Below are 16651 nucleotides of genomic sequence, written 5' to 3'. Positions count from 1 at the left end.
TTTCGAAACCCTCAGGGAGACAAAAAGACACTCGAATCTCACTTGTTGATCTTCACGGAGCTAAGTCAACTGGTGTAAATGGCCCTTCTATTATTTTTGGTATTGCCTTTTTTGTACTATAGAATTGTATTGTGCTATTGTAATATAGGTGACGATTTTATTTTGAGGTGAACCGGAAGTGGTGTAAAAAAAATCGAGGAAATGACGTAACGAACCGACGTACCGCCATTTTGTAGCTTCGTTCCAAGGTCGAGGAAGACGTGTGTGCGCCAGCAAGGGACTCACCGACCTATTCAATTAGCACCTGGTTGAGAAGGGAACGAGGTTTGTGTTCGTCATGTTTATGGATGATTAATATCGCTTTTTCACGTTGTGTGATTTGCTGCGTGGTGAAACACTATCATTTTCACCCACTAGAGTGTGCTAACGCACAATGCTAAGGCTCAAGATTCCGTTTACTGAGGATTTGTATTCCTGTATGGTTTATTTTTTGTTATAAGGAAATGACAAAGGGAAAGGTTCAACTTTGTTTGTATATACTAGGTTAATTGTAGTCAAAAAGGATATTGTAAAGGCTATAGAACAATAAGGTAATTCATTCATAGTATATGGTTTAAATAAGGTAAAATGCATGCACACAACATGCCGTTTGAGTTGTTAATGGTATTTTATTCTATTTTTTTTTTTTTTTATTGTAGCTCTTAGGGTGTGTTCACAATAAGGGAAGGTAAAATAAAGCATTGTGAACCATCAGTTTGAGAGACCACCTTTATTTTAGCCACCGAAATTGCACTTCATGTTAAAAACCATCAGTTTAGCAGGCCATACTTTTCTACATATGACGGCACTGAGAAAAATTCAAACGCCAAAGAAAATGAAGGTAAATGAATTGAAACACTAGATCAACATTCATTAATATGCTAAAAGAACATTTTACATGTAAAGTACTTACATAAACGGTGATGATGCATCAAATTGATTCCAAGTGTGTTGATGGATCATCTCAATTATGAATTTAGGTCAATATATATACTTTGCTCACCATATTTCGAACATTTGCCGACTGTACCTTGATAACACAAAGGCTGGATTTTGATTAATCAATTTTTATTTGAAGAGACATATTTACGACAGGAAACAAAAGCGAGGCATCGTTCGCTATATTCTACAATTCAGTTTTGCATGGTTGTAATGCATAGTGCATACAGTGTTCAGCCTATAGGAAAGCAGAAAGGGTTCAAATGTTCCAGAAAAAAAACAAAAAAAAAACTTAACGAAAATCAGTTTTTCAGCATTTAATTGAACAGCGGTACTGTGGTCTCAGTTCCAACACCGCAAACAGGCCGAAGCAAAAACCGAAGACGGTCACATTTTGTTCTCTCGCAACTCAAGAAAGATGTTTAGTTGACATCTCTTCCCATTTCACATTAAACTAAAACAGAAGCTGCACGCATCATGGCTCAAACCGATAAAATACACCAAATGCCAAAACTTAAAAAGGAAATAATGATGCACATTTGTAGGATTTGTCACATATTAGGCTGCTTCAGTGAGCAGTTAAACATACAGTCATCTGTTTCGGCTACAACAAACTATATTTCCTCTCCTCTTCAAGTCTTTTTTTTTTTTTTTTTGTCACAAAAAAACGTGGTTCCTGCAGCGTTGACATAAAAATTGTGATACGCGGTCAATCAAACAATATACAGTATTATAGAGCACAAAAAAACATTTTTGCAGCGAGGCTACAGTAGGTGCTTTGCTAACAATTGAGTGGTTTTGTACAATAGGATTCAGCAAATGACGGCACAAGGACATTGTGCTTTAGAAACTTTCACGCACACGCAAGCAAACTATTTGAAGGCCTTTGTAAGTCTTGTACCAATATTAAAATGCAACAAATTGTGCAGTCACATCCCACAACTTCCACTGGGAGGGGTGTGAAGTACATTCAGTGATGACGCTCTGCGGCACGGGACGGGACGGAAGACCCATCAGGACATGTATCTCGGGGAATAGAGATGCGACCTGGAGCTGCTGTTTGGTTCCATTCGGGGTGTCGGCTCTGAGAAAAAGAGTCAGCAAACTCAAAGGTCATTGATGAGGAGGGAAAAGTGGCATTTGCTTGCAATGGGCTCAATTCACCAAAGTGTATCATTTTCAACAGGGGTGTCCAAACTTTTTCCTCTGAAGGCCACAAGGGCCATTTTGATTTTTTTTTTTTTTTTGTTATTTATGAACACATTCATTGGCAGACCAGCAAAAAATGCACCAGTTGACGTCTTTTTCCGTCAATGGCAGTGAATGAGTTAAACATGGTAAAAATCAATGAAGCAATTATAAATAATTGATATAATGTACAGTTACTTATTGAAAACTGCTAACAGTCACAAGGCAAATAGTGACCCCTGTGTGCCACTATAATAGATCCGCCTCTCCACTGAGCAGCTGCTGAATCCCAACTTGACGTTCTGAACCACAACAAGAACAATCGGTCGTCAACCGACCACACTTAACAACCATTAATCTAAGGTGACGTTTTCCCAAATTGGACCTTGACACTAACCAACAAGTGTTGTAAACTATTTTTATTTTTGAAACTGAATTATTAGCTGCAAATTTGTGTCTTTGCGTAGCTAGAAATGTTTAATCCACCCTCTTTTATTTATTTTTTTATTTATTTTATTTTTTATTTTTTTAAACAGCATTGAAAAATTATTTTTAATATTTGCCGTGGACTGCCAAAAAATGTATGGCGGGCCGCAAATGGCACCCCTAGTTTAAACATAAAAAAATATTAAGACAAATAAAATTCCTTGAAACACTATAATTATGCAAGTTCCTTTTGGATGAGAAAACCCCCCCATTAAATTAGTTATTTTAAAATTTTAAAAAGGTGATAATGTATAAATTTAAACAACTCCAATCAAAATTACTGTAGTAAGAATTTTTATTTATTTTTTGTTACACAAAGATGCTGACTTTGTAATTGTGGAGAGTAATAATTGAAATTGGAATTGAATTTTGGTTAATTACACAGCCCTAGCTCAGCCATCTCCTCTAATTCAGCACCAATTATTATTATTATTATTTATTTTTTTTGACGAATCTGAGTCATTCTCACAACTCGTCAGAGTCAAGAGACCTTTTTGGCAAAACCCGCAAGTTAAGCGATGAACTTCAACTTCCGGCATCCTTCGCAGGCGAAAAATTGGGATCACATCACGTTCATTTCATGATCATGTCCAGGCAATTCCAAAGTCTTCACATATTTTTCTTGCACCTGAATTTATTCATGTTTTTTTTTTTTTTGTCGCCTCAAACATTTCGTTTTCTGAGAGAAAACATAACCGCGTCCTACCAAGGTCACGTGGAGGCGTCCTGAGAACGAAGGCGTTGGGGTACGTTTGCTGCTTGGGAGGGAACATCGTGTGGACGACTGCAAAGAGACAAAACGGGACAAAAGTGAAGAACTGAGAATCGTGAAAAGTGTTCAGACTGCGGGCATATCTGATTCCAGTCAGATTCCTCCTCAAATCTGATTTTTAGGAGCGACTGTTTTTAGCAAGCGTCCACATCTGATCTGGTCCTGTTCAGGACTAAAAATCGGATTTGGGCTGCCAAGTCTGAATGTAGCTTAAGAATCAGAAACAAGAAAATTGCCGCAATGTGTCCCATTAGAAATTAGGGCTGCACGATATTGGAAAAATCGGGCGATATAGTTGCGGAATATAGCGATAGCCATTATTCCGATATTTAAGGTGTACCGAAAGAAATGGCATTGTTATTACCTAATGAAAGAATTACATTTTTTCATGCAACAACATAAGCAAACGCAATATTATCTTAGTTAATTAATTGTAATGACCTGGATGGGGGTGCACATTTTAGTAAGCGGCTGACTGGACAAATTCAGATAATACTATTTTCAACCGAAACCAATACCCCCCCCCCCGTAATCGAGGAACAGGGCCATGTTGAGTCCTCAAGTAGATCACGTGTGTGAACTGGCCCATGATTTGCACACAAACGGCTGTAAAACTACATGGTGGTGTGTTAGAATGAAGATGAAAGTTGCAGACGGTAGCAGTAGCTTGGCACCCTTACCGATGAAGACGGTGGCTGCACCAGCGAGCAGGGCAAACAGGGTGAACAGCATCATATGGTACGAGTTTTGAAGCGGGAGGTCTCCCCCCTCTGCGTGGCGAACGAGCGGCGCAGGAGCTGCTTTGGAAGAGAACAGGATGAAATCAGTCGCAATGTCTTCCAAGGCCTGCAAACGGTTACAACCAAGTCCAAATCGGTATTTGCAAGCGCAGGGGCCAAATGTTGTTTCAATTAGTGATTGACCGATATGGCTTTTTACTGGGCCGATACCGATTATTTGTCATCAAGGAGGCCGATAACCGATATTTCAAGCCGATATTCATTTGCAGTAAAAGAGAAAATAATAGCGTGAAAAAAAATTTATAGTGTAAAATAATCGCGTAAAAAAAACTTTTAATTTTAAACATATGACGAATAGACAGTTTAGTTTAATTCAAAATGAACAAAAATTGTAGAAATTGTAGGGTACTTCCAGGGTCATCAGTATGTGTTAAGCTAAATTAAAAACTAAGCAAGTAAATGAATACATAAATAAATAGTTTTCTACTGTAAATAAAGTTTTCCAAAATTTCAACGTAATTTCTAAATGAATTTAAATTTTTATTTTATTTTTTTCTAAATTAAAGTGTCGGGATTTCAGTGTTTGCAAATAAATAAATAAATAGTTTTCTAAAGTTTTATACTGTAAATAAAAGTTTTCCAAAATTTCAACGTAATTTCTATTTTTTTATTATTATTATTATTATTATTATTATTTTTTATGAATTAAAAAGTGTTGGGACTTCCCAGTGTCAGCAGTGACAAATGTATACGTATCTAATTTGGGGTTTTCGTCAGGGTTCAAAAGTTCTTCGCAGACAGTGAAAAATTGTCTGAATATGTTTGAAATGTCTTTGCAACAAGTAAAACGTGTTTATAGACATCTTACAAATCCTGATGAAAACGCAGTGAATGAGTTAAAAGACTCATCATGGCTTATCATTAACCCACACAGGAGAACTGACCTTGCATGCCTCCACCATGCTCCGCCACGTGTATCAAAGTGACCGGGATGATGAGATTCTGACCCGTGGAGGCGCTGTTGATGGTAATGGAAGCAGAGCCAGCTGCTCGCGGGTCCAAAGCCCTGATGGTGTACTTTGTGAAACTCGGGAAGTCGCGTTGTGCCTCAATCTCTTGAATTCCAATGACGGGAGAACTGGAGACCACCTAAGACACAGAAAGATATCTCACTAAATGAGTTTTTTCCTTACACAAACCAGTCATTGTTATTTTTCTGAAATAAGTCGTTGCCCCCGACCTCCATGTCTGCTAGGGCAGAAGCTGGACCGAAGACCGCGAGCTCCACCGATGGATTCACGTTTGAGAGCATCACTTCAGGCATGTCGGCGTACAGGCCGGGCTCGATTGGCAGTCTGGCGCCGACCTGCTCCCCAGAGAAGGCGCCGCCCTCCAGGCCAGCCTTCACCAGCAGGTTGGTCATGGACGTGCTCAGTTCTCGGGTCAGCTGGTCTGCCATTGGCTGCAAGGTCACGGAGCACGTGTACAAGCCTATGGCAATGGCAAAAAGTCAACAGGAGACCGAGGCTGACAGAATGAGAAGAAACGACGCGCGTTAGCGTGAGGCCTTCTGTTTATGAAGTCTTGGAGTGAACAAATTACACAAGCAGACATTTAAAAAAAAAAAAAAAAAAAACGGGCCTGGGTGTTATTAACTCATTTACTCCCAATAACGTATAAAAACGTTTTTTTTTAATGCTCTAAGTGTCCCAAAAGATGTATTTATATGTTCTTTTTTTGTTTTTTATGCTAGAGCATACCGAAGGCTTTGACGCAGCCTCTCAACTTGCAAAGAACGGTTGCAGAAATGGTAGTTATTACACAAACGGCCAGCAGGTGGCAGCAGAGCAAAGGAGATCAACCAGGGCCATGTTGAAAAAAAGCTGGATTACTTACAATGTTAAATAGATTTGCGAAAACTGATGAAACTTAGCTCTCTTCTCTTGCTAAATGCTGTAAAACGGAAACAGATAGAAACACTTTTTTTTTTCCTGATGAAAGAAGATACTTTAATCTTTCTTTTAATAGGTTCCATGCTTTTATAGCAATAGAACATAATAATCTGTGGGCCTTGCAAAATTAGTCAAAATCCAGTAAAACAGCCGGGAGCGAACGGGATTGCGAAATGTGAAAATGGCTGCCAGTGAATGAGTTAATTCTCATTGACAGACTACTTTGCTTTCATGTTTTTTTGTTTTTTTTGTTTTGTTTTTTACCCATCTAAACTGTAAATCTAAATGCAATCATATGGCGAATTTGAACAAGGTGTTTAGGGAAAAGTGCAAGCAAAGCAAAAAAAAAAAAAAAAAAAGGGGCTATCATGGTGATTACTATGAGCTAGGGTTGCCAACATCCCTTGAAACACAGAATCGGTCCATATTTAGGCGTATAAGTACGCGTCCTGTATTGAGTTGTCAAGGGACTGACTCACTTTGTCCTGTAATACCGTGAGAGTCAAAAATAGTCCGTATAATATCAATGGAATTAATGTATAACAGTGTGCCTTTTATGTGATAACTTATGGGAACATTACAAGGACCTCCTGCTCAGTGACCAATGAGGTGACAACTAGGGATGTCACGATAAGGGCAATATCATATCGTGATATTAAAACTGCCACAATATCGTCGTCGTCATGTTCACAATATTTAAAAGGAACACATCTGTTAAAAAAAAAAAGAAGAAAAAAAAAAAGAGTCAGGCTGATTTCCATTTGTGCAGTTCTAGCACCCTCTAGTGGCTTGTTTATTAGTGCAATTTAATTTTCATTAGGGATGTTTTGGCCTTCTATGTTCAAAATCTATGCTAATTGTCAGATGAAGGGGAATCTAATTTACTTGTGAAGCGATCAATGTGTGCTTGGCCAGGAAGTGCCTTAATTTTGTTATTAGAGATTTTAAGTGGTTTATATGCATTGCTGTTATGCACAAAAGTACAATATTGTGATCTTTTTGAAATATCGCCAACGCCCCCACAATATCGTGATAATTATCGTATCGTGACCTTCATATCGTGATAATATCGTATCGTGATGTTTGGATATCGTTACATCCCTAGTGACAACACATTCTGTTATTTTATTTATTTTTTAATATTTAGTCTTGGTCTTTCTCGGACTCAACAGCCAAAAAGCCTTTGGTCTCATCTCCATCTTAACTTCCGAAAGTCTTGGTCTCATCTTCTGTCTCCATACTCTCTAGTCTCGATAATGTATTGGCCTCGGTTGGTGTGGTCTTGACTACCCCATTACATCAACCTGGCACCTTTTATGGGCGCTGTTAAATACACTCCTTGGACCATGCAGATATCGATTATAGCCTGTAAACAGTATTTAACTGCCCCCCCCCATGGAACATACAGCACGAGTTTGGTTCAAGATAGTCTATAGAGCCATGATGTCACAGAATGACTGAGGAGGCGGTGAAGCCTCAGATTCATACACGGTATTTAAAAAAAAAATAGATTTTTCATGATTCATACCCTAGTCAAATTCTCCAAATGATTATAGACCCACTGTAGAGTATGTGATGTCCCCACGTGAATGTAAACTTATACATACCAATGCTGGAATCAAAGCTGACGTGTATTTTAAAGACACTGCTTGCAGAGAAATTCACAGCTTCGCTGGTAAAGCTGAGGTGGCAAGTAACAGAGGTTTCTGGATGCAGTTGTGCAATGGCTTCCGTCTGGATAGAGGAGCAGGTTCCTGCAGGATACACATTACACTAGCATAAGCTTATGGTCAACACCGTAGTCATATCAAGTAGATGACAAATGGAAAGGTGGAAGGAGCTGTGTGGAAAGCATTTGGATGAGTGATTTCATAAACTTCACTGTGAAACATATTTTGAATTGAAACTTTATGCTAACACACTAAACAGAGTGAAGTCTGTTTTTCGCTTTAATAAGTACGAGGGCCACGAGGCTCAAAGTGGAGAGCAATTTTATTTGGGTTTTCACATTAAGGGGCTCGACACGCGGGGAGGCGACGTCGCTCGCTTCTCCATTCATTTCCTATGGAAGCAAGGCGACAAGGCGAAAATCGGCGACACACGACATTCGTGCATGTGAAAAATCGCGCGCGTACACGTCAACGTAGGTCAGCGACGCGATACAAGAAAGTTGAAACATGTTCAACTTTGGTCACGTCGCCGAGGCTTCAACCAATCAGCGAAGGTTTCATTGATGAGCCAATGAACTCGGGGCATGCCAGACAGTGCGATACACGGCCAAATGGGAGGATCTCATTTTAGCAGTGTCCGACCATCCAGTTCTATATGACACTTAACAACAATAGGTCAGTTAATTCCAGTAATATATTGTGAATCTTCATCCTCGAACTATGTAGTGCAACGTCCGTTGACAATGATTCCCTCCAATTTAATAGCCAATCAAATCTGTTGTCATGCTAAAGGGTGACGTCAGTCGCTGCCGGCGTCGCAACTGCTCGTCGCCTCCCGTGTGTCCAGTTTGACACGGGAGGCGACGCGATGAGTAATTCGCTGTCGCCTACCGTGTATCGAGCCCCTAACAGTCAACCATTGCTTATTTTCAGTTACTCAACCGAGCAAGTGGCCTTCAAGGTTTTGTGTATGAAAAGTAACAATTCGGTGAGAAAATAAGTTCAAGTTCAAATATCAAAATGTTAATTTGGACCAAGAATGTGAGCGGGTGAGAAATTCGAACCCAAATCCAGTCCCAAAACTATTGGCTGGATGCCAGAGTTCCCACTGTGAACAGCAAAAGTGTTTATCTACTAACTAGAAGATGTTTCAGTCATAAATTGTCAAATTAAAGGCTTTTGTAAAGATATTTTGGGGTGAATTGTGCAACTTTAATTCACCCTTCAAACATATTACTTGTGGAGAAACGTTTGGAGGATCCAAAATTTTAATTCTTCGGCAGCATGATTTTGTGATTATCATAGTGACTATAGGTTGACGAAAGTTGAGTCATTTCAGTACCAATGAGGTTGCTTCCTTGTCCTCTGGTTATGAGTAAGACGTCAGTCTGCTTGCCAATTCTGACTGGTAAGCCTTGTGCCATTGCAGCCGTCTTTGTAGCCGATTCCACCACAACCTAACAGAGAAAAAAAATAAAAATACAATTAGCATGCTACAACGGATAAAAGCAAAATTTAAGTAAATAAGAGATATCTGTAGAAATATGTAGGTTTCAGCTCAGGGGAGATACATTGGATGGACTGAATCGTGTGATTCACTCATATTAAATAAGTACAATATTGGTAATTCATCTTCTTCCCACTTCATCATGTGTGTGCATCTTGTCTTGCGCACAAATTTGACACAATCTAGTTCTGGTAGGTGATGATAGTGGTTCATGACCTTCCTCGTCTTGTGTACTCCCAAACCTTTTTTGCTACTAAATTAACTCATTCACTGCAAGCCATTATAGAAAATTTCAAAATTTTCAATACCCACGCAATATTACATTAAATAATTATATAAACCAAATCTACCAAATAGACTGCCTACTTTTTGCATCGTCCCATTCTTTTATAATTGACAGCAGAAAAATGTGGGTTTGCCAAAATACAGCCATTTCACGGACTCTGAAATTGTGTTTATTTCGTATAAAATAGGGCAATGATGTCATCTACCGGTGGTTGGGCTTCAGTAAAGTTGTTTCCAAGTTTGACATTTACAGTGGCGCATAATCAGATTCTCCACCATTATCCCCGCTCTAAAAAATATATAATTGACAAATATACTTGTCAAAGGCAGTGAATGAGTTTTAAAGTCCTTTTATTTTGTTTCCTTAATTTGAATTAAATTCTTAGGCATGATCTTTTTCTTTTTTTTTTTTTTAAAGTCAAATTAAACGATCTTACCACAAATATTTACCCCCTCAAAAAAAAAAAAAAAAAAAAACCTTTTAAACAGGTATTCAATCTTAAATAGCAGGGAAAAAATTAACAAGACTAATATTAAGACCAATTATATCAGTTTTTTTTTTAAATTTAATCAATCATCTGAGTTTTAATGAGACTAGGGATGGGAATCGAAAACCGGTTCTTGTTGAGAACCGGCTCCCAGTGTTTCAATTCCTTGGCATCGTCTGCCATTTTTTTTTTTGCTAACGATTCCCTTATCGGTTCCGTTTGGGGACGATGACGATACCACACGCAACATTTACGAGCGCGTCACCCTCAAAAGTTTGGTGACATCTTCCAAAGAAAAGCTAACAAGGCAACTTGCAAATTGGATATTTCGTCTAAGTGAGGAAACACGACCACTATGCAAAAGCATTTGCACACACATCACACAGTTAATTTGGCATGAGGCATCAGTATCAGTGAATTATACCAGCAACATTAGCAACCTCAGGTTATCAAGCCAACATACTGTACCTCTCTGTATGTTTTTAAAACCCCAGGTATCTCATAGTACACAGTTGCGACGCCATTGTCTCTGGCTACAGCTGCACCAGTTTTGGAGTCGACCTGGAGCACAGCATCGGCCGAGGAGCTCCAAGTACCATGGCCTCCTGCAGAGAAGAGTTGATTTACAAGATGAGATGACCAACTAAAACCGTTCCCGTGATTTGGACATAATCCAAGTCTCTCACCATCTTGACTGGCCAGCTGAGCAGTAAAGCAAACGACGTCTCCCACCACCAGCGTCTGGGCCTCTGCTGGCTGGATGGCGTGCGCCACAGGAAGTGGAATGTAGTCTGCCATGACAGCGTTATCGCTGTCGTGCACAGACAGCAGCGTGAGGCCTGCGTTGACCGTCCTCACTGTCAAAGTATGGTTACCAGGCCCAGGAATGACCTGCACCAGATCGTCCCTGACACAAAGAAACAATACAATTAAAAAAATAATAATAATAATAATTAACTATAACAATAATAATAATAATTATAATAGGGACCTCGCAGCAGTCGCTGCTCGGGCCCTAATAATAAGATCCCTGAAATGTATACCGTATTTTCACGACTATAAGGCGCACCGCATTATAAGGCGCACCTTCAATGAATGACAAAACTTTTTCCATATATAAGGCGCTACAGTAGAGGCTGGGGTTACGTTATGCATCCATTAGATGGTGCTGCGCTAAAGGGAATGTCATCAAAACAGTCAGATAGGTCAGTCAAACTTTATTGATAGATTACAAACCAGCTTTCTGACAACTCCATTCACTCCCAAAATGAACTTCATATTGTGATAATATCGTATCGTGATGTTTGGATATCGTTACATCCCTAGTGACGACCCTTCGCCTTCGGGAGAAGGGGGGCGGGGGGGGGGGGGGGGGGTCCTGACTGTTGTTTGTGCTTATACACCAAACAGCAGCTCAGAGTACCCACCCTTTTTAGAGTCATTGGAGGGTGTGCTGGAGAGCGCTCCTCCTGGGGATGCCCTCCTTCCGCTGGGGGATACATCAACACCCACGTGGGTAATGACAGTGGGACCTGGAGAGTGTGATTAGGAGGAACAGCCCCCCTGATCAGAACCCGAGTGGTGTTCTGTTAATGGACTTCTGTGCTCGTCACGGATTGTCCATAACAAACATCATGTTCAAACATAAGGGTGTCCATAGATGCACTTGGAACCAGGTCACCCTGGGCCATAGTTTGTGTCTCTTCTGCCCCCCCCCCACCCCCGTACACCTGCTTACAGGTGAACGAGTGCAACTTCAGATGCTGCTGTTCCTGCGCAAGCAACCTTGCTTTAACTATTTAAAATTAATGAGCAATATCGATCCTAACGCCTGCGTATCAATACGTGTATCGTAATGAGGCCCACAACAATGTATGGCCGTATCGATTTGAGCACACCCCTAGTGTCCAGTAATATTAGAACATAAAAATAAGCAGTGTAATGTTTCAATTTGTAGAGAGATCCTACGACTAAAAAGCATCTTGCCGTCCGCCTCCATCGAACGAGCATCTATTATGGCCAAACGACCCCCAGCTGAAATATCTGTCAAATCCAATTGCATCTTTGGAAATTTAAAAATGTAATCACAGCCTATTCTTTTTGTCTCAAGAGTATCAGCTTTGTATGACTCTGATTTTGAATGGTTTCCCCTTCAAAAAAAAAAAAAAAAAAAAAGAATGTCAGCACCTGGAATGCACAGTAATCGAATCAATTTATCGTGAAGATTTATGAGGAGGCCCTGACAGACTTCACTTCCTTGCCAAACACTCCCATTCATTGAACTCAATCACTCCATTGCCAGGGTGGAAACAACTCCTTGTGACACCATGTAGAAGGAACAGCCTCGTCAATTAATTCATGTAGTGAATTACACGCAGTGACCACAGGCTTTGATCATTGACGAAAAGAGATACAATGTTTCCATCTGCTGGCCATAGTTTAGAGTGTTTTAGATTCCACAACCCATTGACCGCAGGGCTGCACTTAAGACGTGCACTGAGAAAAATAAATAAAAATACAAAAATTTGTTGACGTTATTTAACGTTTATGGCAATAAACGTCGTGATTTTACTGATCGTTATTAAACGTTTTTGGCGGTCAAAGAGTTCAGAAATATCTATATTTCAGGTAAACCTGGCTTCTTGTTTTCACAACCGCTATCAGTCACTGAAATCTCAGCTCAATGATCGGTAGCAAGGTACCAGGTACCAACGCATATTTTACAATGAAATTGGCACGATTCCTTGAATAATTTAGGCCACTGATTGGGACAATGCCAACTCAGTCCATATGGACTTGCCTTTGGGACCGGCGGCTCAAAAAGGTTGAATAAAATGAATAAATAAATTAAACAAGGTGTTTAGGAGACATTAACTTCCTTCTTGACTATTGTCGAGGTGGCTTGCTCTTGCTGATGTGGTGTGAACGGCATTCAACTTGAGTGACAATTCAACTGAATTTATAGAATTAAGAATTTAATTACAATTCAATTTTGACCTGTGCGTCAATCTCATTAAGTCATTAAGCAAAATTACACTTGTCAAGTCATCATGAAACAATTATGTTAATTATCTAAGGTTGTTGGCAGTTGGCCTGGTACGCAAGACTCATCAGTCAAACACGCTTTAGTGGCTTGTGGCTCTGGCATCACACACGCGAGTGAATACTACGAGGATATTTATTTACCAGGCTCGAGAGCTAGGAGTGGAGACTGACCTGTTAGTGGAGAAGGTGAGATGGCTGTTGGAGCTGTGCAGGAGCTCTCCAGTGCTGGTGTGAAAATGAACAGTGAAGGTGAGGACTATGCCCAAAGGGAGGACTTTCACGCTCTCCCTGGTGGACGTATACAACGCTGGACTGGTGCTGAAGCGCACGTAGGACACAGGCACCACCTGAGGGATGAGGAGGGGTTGTGTTGCCTTCAGGGACAATATCGCCTCAAGATTTTGTGCAACTGTTATTACACAGCAGACGGTATAGCGCAATGGTTTCAAAGTCCGTTCATCAATGGCCTGAGTGCTGCATGTTTTCGAGGTTTCCCACCTTCAACACGGCTTGATCCTGATCATTGAATCAGGTGTGTTGAAGTCGAGAAACCTCGAAAACATGCAGGACTCGAGCCCTCGAGGACCGGATCTTGACATATGTGGTACAGAGGACGTACCATTGTGAGTGGATGTTGAAGGTGGAAGGAGAACGGAAAGTTGTTTTTTTCGCCTACCATGTCACCTTAGGTGCGCCGTAAACACTTCCGGGTCATCTTCCATGTGACCAAAAGCGACGAGGATGGAACGTTTGTAAACATGAAACAAAGCAGTGGGAAAGCTTTCCCAAAGCGAATAGGATGGAGCATGTTATTTTTTCACTGCTTTGTTTACACGTCGCTTTTGGTCACAGGGAAGATGACCCGGAAGTGTTTACGGCGCACCTAAGGTGACATGGTAGGCGAAAAACAAGAACTTTGCGTTCTCTTGCAAAGATTGTGTCCCCTCGCATAACATCTTTGCGTTCCCTCGCAAAGATCGCAAAGTTTTTTTGTTTTGTTTTTTCTACCATGTCACCTTAGGGGCTCCGTAGATGACGACATGCATAGGGAGGGGAAAAAAAAAAAAAAAAAGTTAAATGAAGCCTATCAAACTGACCTTTACTGCGATGACGAGAGTTTGATTGACACCAAAGGACTCTTGTGAAGTAATTAGCAGTGATGAAATGCCAGTAAGTGAGCCAGAGAAGAGGAAGCCCTTATCATCAACTTGCGCGATAGTAACCTGGTCAGTGTAATTCAGCATCTGGTATGATAGTGCACCCACACCATCCCTAGTACACATCCAGACAAAAAAAGTTAGAGAGAAGTTCATCTCAGTATTTAATTGAGGAGCAACACATGCCTGCAAGTTGAACTCACCAGTTTGTTTGGAGTTTGAGGACTGAGTTTGGAGTCATGAATATTTCGCCAGCCTCGACTTTGGGATTAAGCATGTGTAGTTTGTCATAGACCTTGATTAAACACAGTGTGACAAAACCACAATCAGAGCACATGTGGCACATCAGAGTCTGATGCACTGTGCAGATGGATGCATTTGGACTTAATGTGTAGTCTTTTCACTTCACAGATTTGCTCACATTGTATTCAAACCTAGACAAGTCCACTTTAAGATTTGTACCTGGATTTGGATCTCGTCCTTGAGCTCTGAGAGATTGCCAGCAAGTTGACCAACAACAGGGTCGACAACTGTGAGGACAACTTTGAGCCCAGTCCGCCCTCTTGTCCGACCCGTCACGCTCATGCCGAAATTGTGCTCCGCGTTGAGCTCCACATTGGCCTGAATGTTTCGTAAGGCAAATCAAGTCAAACGTGTATAGTGAATAACAGCCAAACAGGTACAACGGGTAGCTGATTACAGTACATGCAGAGAGGAGCATTGTGCAAGTCAGCCTGACAAAATGAACCATAAATATATTGATATTAACTCATTCGCTCGCCGCCATTTTCACATTTCGCAAACCCGTTCGCTCCCGGCTGTTTTACTGGATTTTGACTGATTTTGCAAGGCCCACAGAATATTGTGTTTAATTGCTATAAAAGCATGGAACCTATCAAAAGAAAGATTAAAGTCTCTTCTTTCATCAGGAAAACTTAAAGTATGTTTCTATATTTCCATTTTGCAGCAAGTTTCATCAGTTTTCACAAATCTATTCAAAATTGTAAGTGAGCTTTTTTTCGACATGGTCCTGGTTGATTTCCTTTGCTCTACTGCCACCTGCTGGCCGTTTGTGTAATAACTACCATTTCTGCAACCGTTCTTTGCAGTTGAGAGGCTGCATGAAAGCCTACTGTATGCTCTAGCATAAAAAAAATAAAATAAAAATAATTTTTTTTTAAAAAGCACGTATAAATACGTCTTTGGGACACTTAGAACATAAAAAAACAAAAAACGTATTTACACGTTATTGGGAGCAAATGAGTTAAGTATTAGAGCGACACATACCATAGAGTGTCTCGACTGGACATCCAGGATGTCCCTTTTGGTGGTGGACCAGTGGAAGGTAAGACTTGGCAGAGCATTGCCAAACGTGAAGGGTGTTTGACTATTGGTCAAACCCATCACATATACAGGCATCTACAGAAGGAAAGGAGTTACAACAAGCGACAATGCAAACCATTTTCTAAAACATTTGTTTCACTTGAAACAGTCGTCCTTAAAATGTACATTCACAAATAAGGCGATACCTGCATTCCCGTCTTTATTCGTGTAATGGGTGCTCGAATTCGAATGGCAGTCAAATGCACAACCTCAACTTCTACTTGGTCCTAAAGACACGGAAGAATAGCCATTTGCAATTGCATCAAACAAAACTCACCTGCATCACATTCACCCCGTCGTTATTTACCTTCGACACGATAACCAGCTTCCCAGTTTCGGCATCGACAGCTTGGACAAGTCCTGTCACAGTGACGTTGCCAATAGTCATACCCTTGACATGACCGATGCTGTTTACAGAAGCGATGTCGTCATTGGAGATGGAAAAAAGAATGTTGGACTGAGGCTGAGGGCCACCCTCAGATGTGATCTAGAAACAGGGGCATTTTTTGACACAAATGAGTTCCTCGCAGAAGCAATTTTAGCAATCTAACGCGAGGGCCCAAGTATTTCAGAAAGGTTATGACCCTTGATTTTACTATAACATAATTACAGGCAAAACTCATTAGATGAACCTTTGACATAAACTTTCTGAAGTGGTAGATCATTTGGGTATATTACACTATGTAATGTTGGGCAATTAGATGGCGTTCTGATTCGATAACAGTGCTTTTTTAACGAGCACAACAGTGCACTCAAAAGAGGAGCTGGAAAGGACAGTGTTGTTTTCCAGAGAAAGCCTGGCAAAGGTCCCTTTTGGAAGACGACGGGACCAAATGAACTCTTCTGCCAAGTGAAACTGAGGCTGCCTGTTGTCAGCGTAAGTATCAGCACTGCACACGCAAAACACACCTGCATCATTGCTCCAATCAGCAGAGTCATTTTCCGGGGGATGAGTTTGAATGGTGGAAATACCTATTAAGAAAAAGTCAACATCAGAGTT

General features: G+C 40.5%; 1 protein-coding gene across 2 annotated transcripts in view; it reads right to left on the bottom strand.

Moving 5' to 3' along the window:
- Positions 1-754: 754 nt before the first annotated feature.
- nup210 (nucleoporin 210) overlaps positions 755-16651 on the bottom strand; it is a 35724-nt gene continuing 19827 nt past the window's right edge. The window contains exons 24-40 of one of the 2 annotated variants that reach the window (XM_077512071.1): positions 16561-16623; positions 15959-16138; positions 15798-15878; positions 15556-15687; positions 14731-14889; positions 14472-14563; positions 14209-14383; positions 13283-13458; positions 10753-10973; positions 10535-10671; positions 9129-9243; positions 7724-7870; positions 5405-5655; positions 5109-5313; positions 4105-4224; positions 3359-3436; positions 755-2062 (exon numbers count right to left, since the gene is read on the bottom strand). In XM_077512071.1, coding sequence (XP_077368197.1) covers positions 1992-2062; positions 3359-3436; positions 4105-4224; positions 5109-5313; positions 5405-5655; positions 7724-7870; positions 9129-9243; positions 10535-10671; positions 10753-10973; positions 13283-13458; positions 14209-14383; positions 14472-14563; positions 14731-14889; positions 15556-15687; positions 15798-15878; positions 15959-16138; positions 16561-16623 — 2403 coding nt within the window. In that variant the 3' untranslated portion in view covers positions 755-1991. The remainder of the gene's footprint in view (positions 2063-3358; positions 3437-4104; positions 4225-5108; positions 5314-5404; positions 5656-7723; positions 7871-9128; positions 9244-10534; positions 10672-10752; positions 10974-13282; positions 13459-14208; positions 14384-14471; positions 14564-14730; positions 14890-15555; positions 15688-15797; positions 15879-15958; positions 16139-16560; positions 16624-16651) is intronic. The other variant, XM_077512072.1, reaches the window with a different exon arrangement.

The sequence above is a fragment of the Festucalex cinctus genome, chromosome 2, assembly GCF_051991245.1.
Source record: "Festucalex cinctus isolate MCC-2025b chromosome 2, RoL_Fcin_1.0, whole genome shotgun sequence".
Taxonomy (NCBI): Eukaryota; Metazoa; Chordata; class Actinopteri; order Syngnathiformes; family Syngnathidae; genus Festucalex; species Festucalex cinctus.
This window is presented reverse-complemented; position numbering and strand designations above follow the sequence as displayed.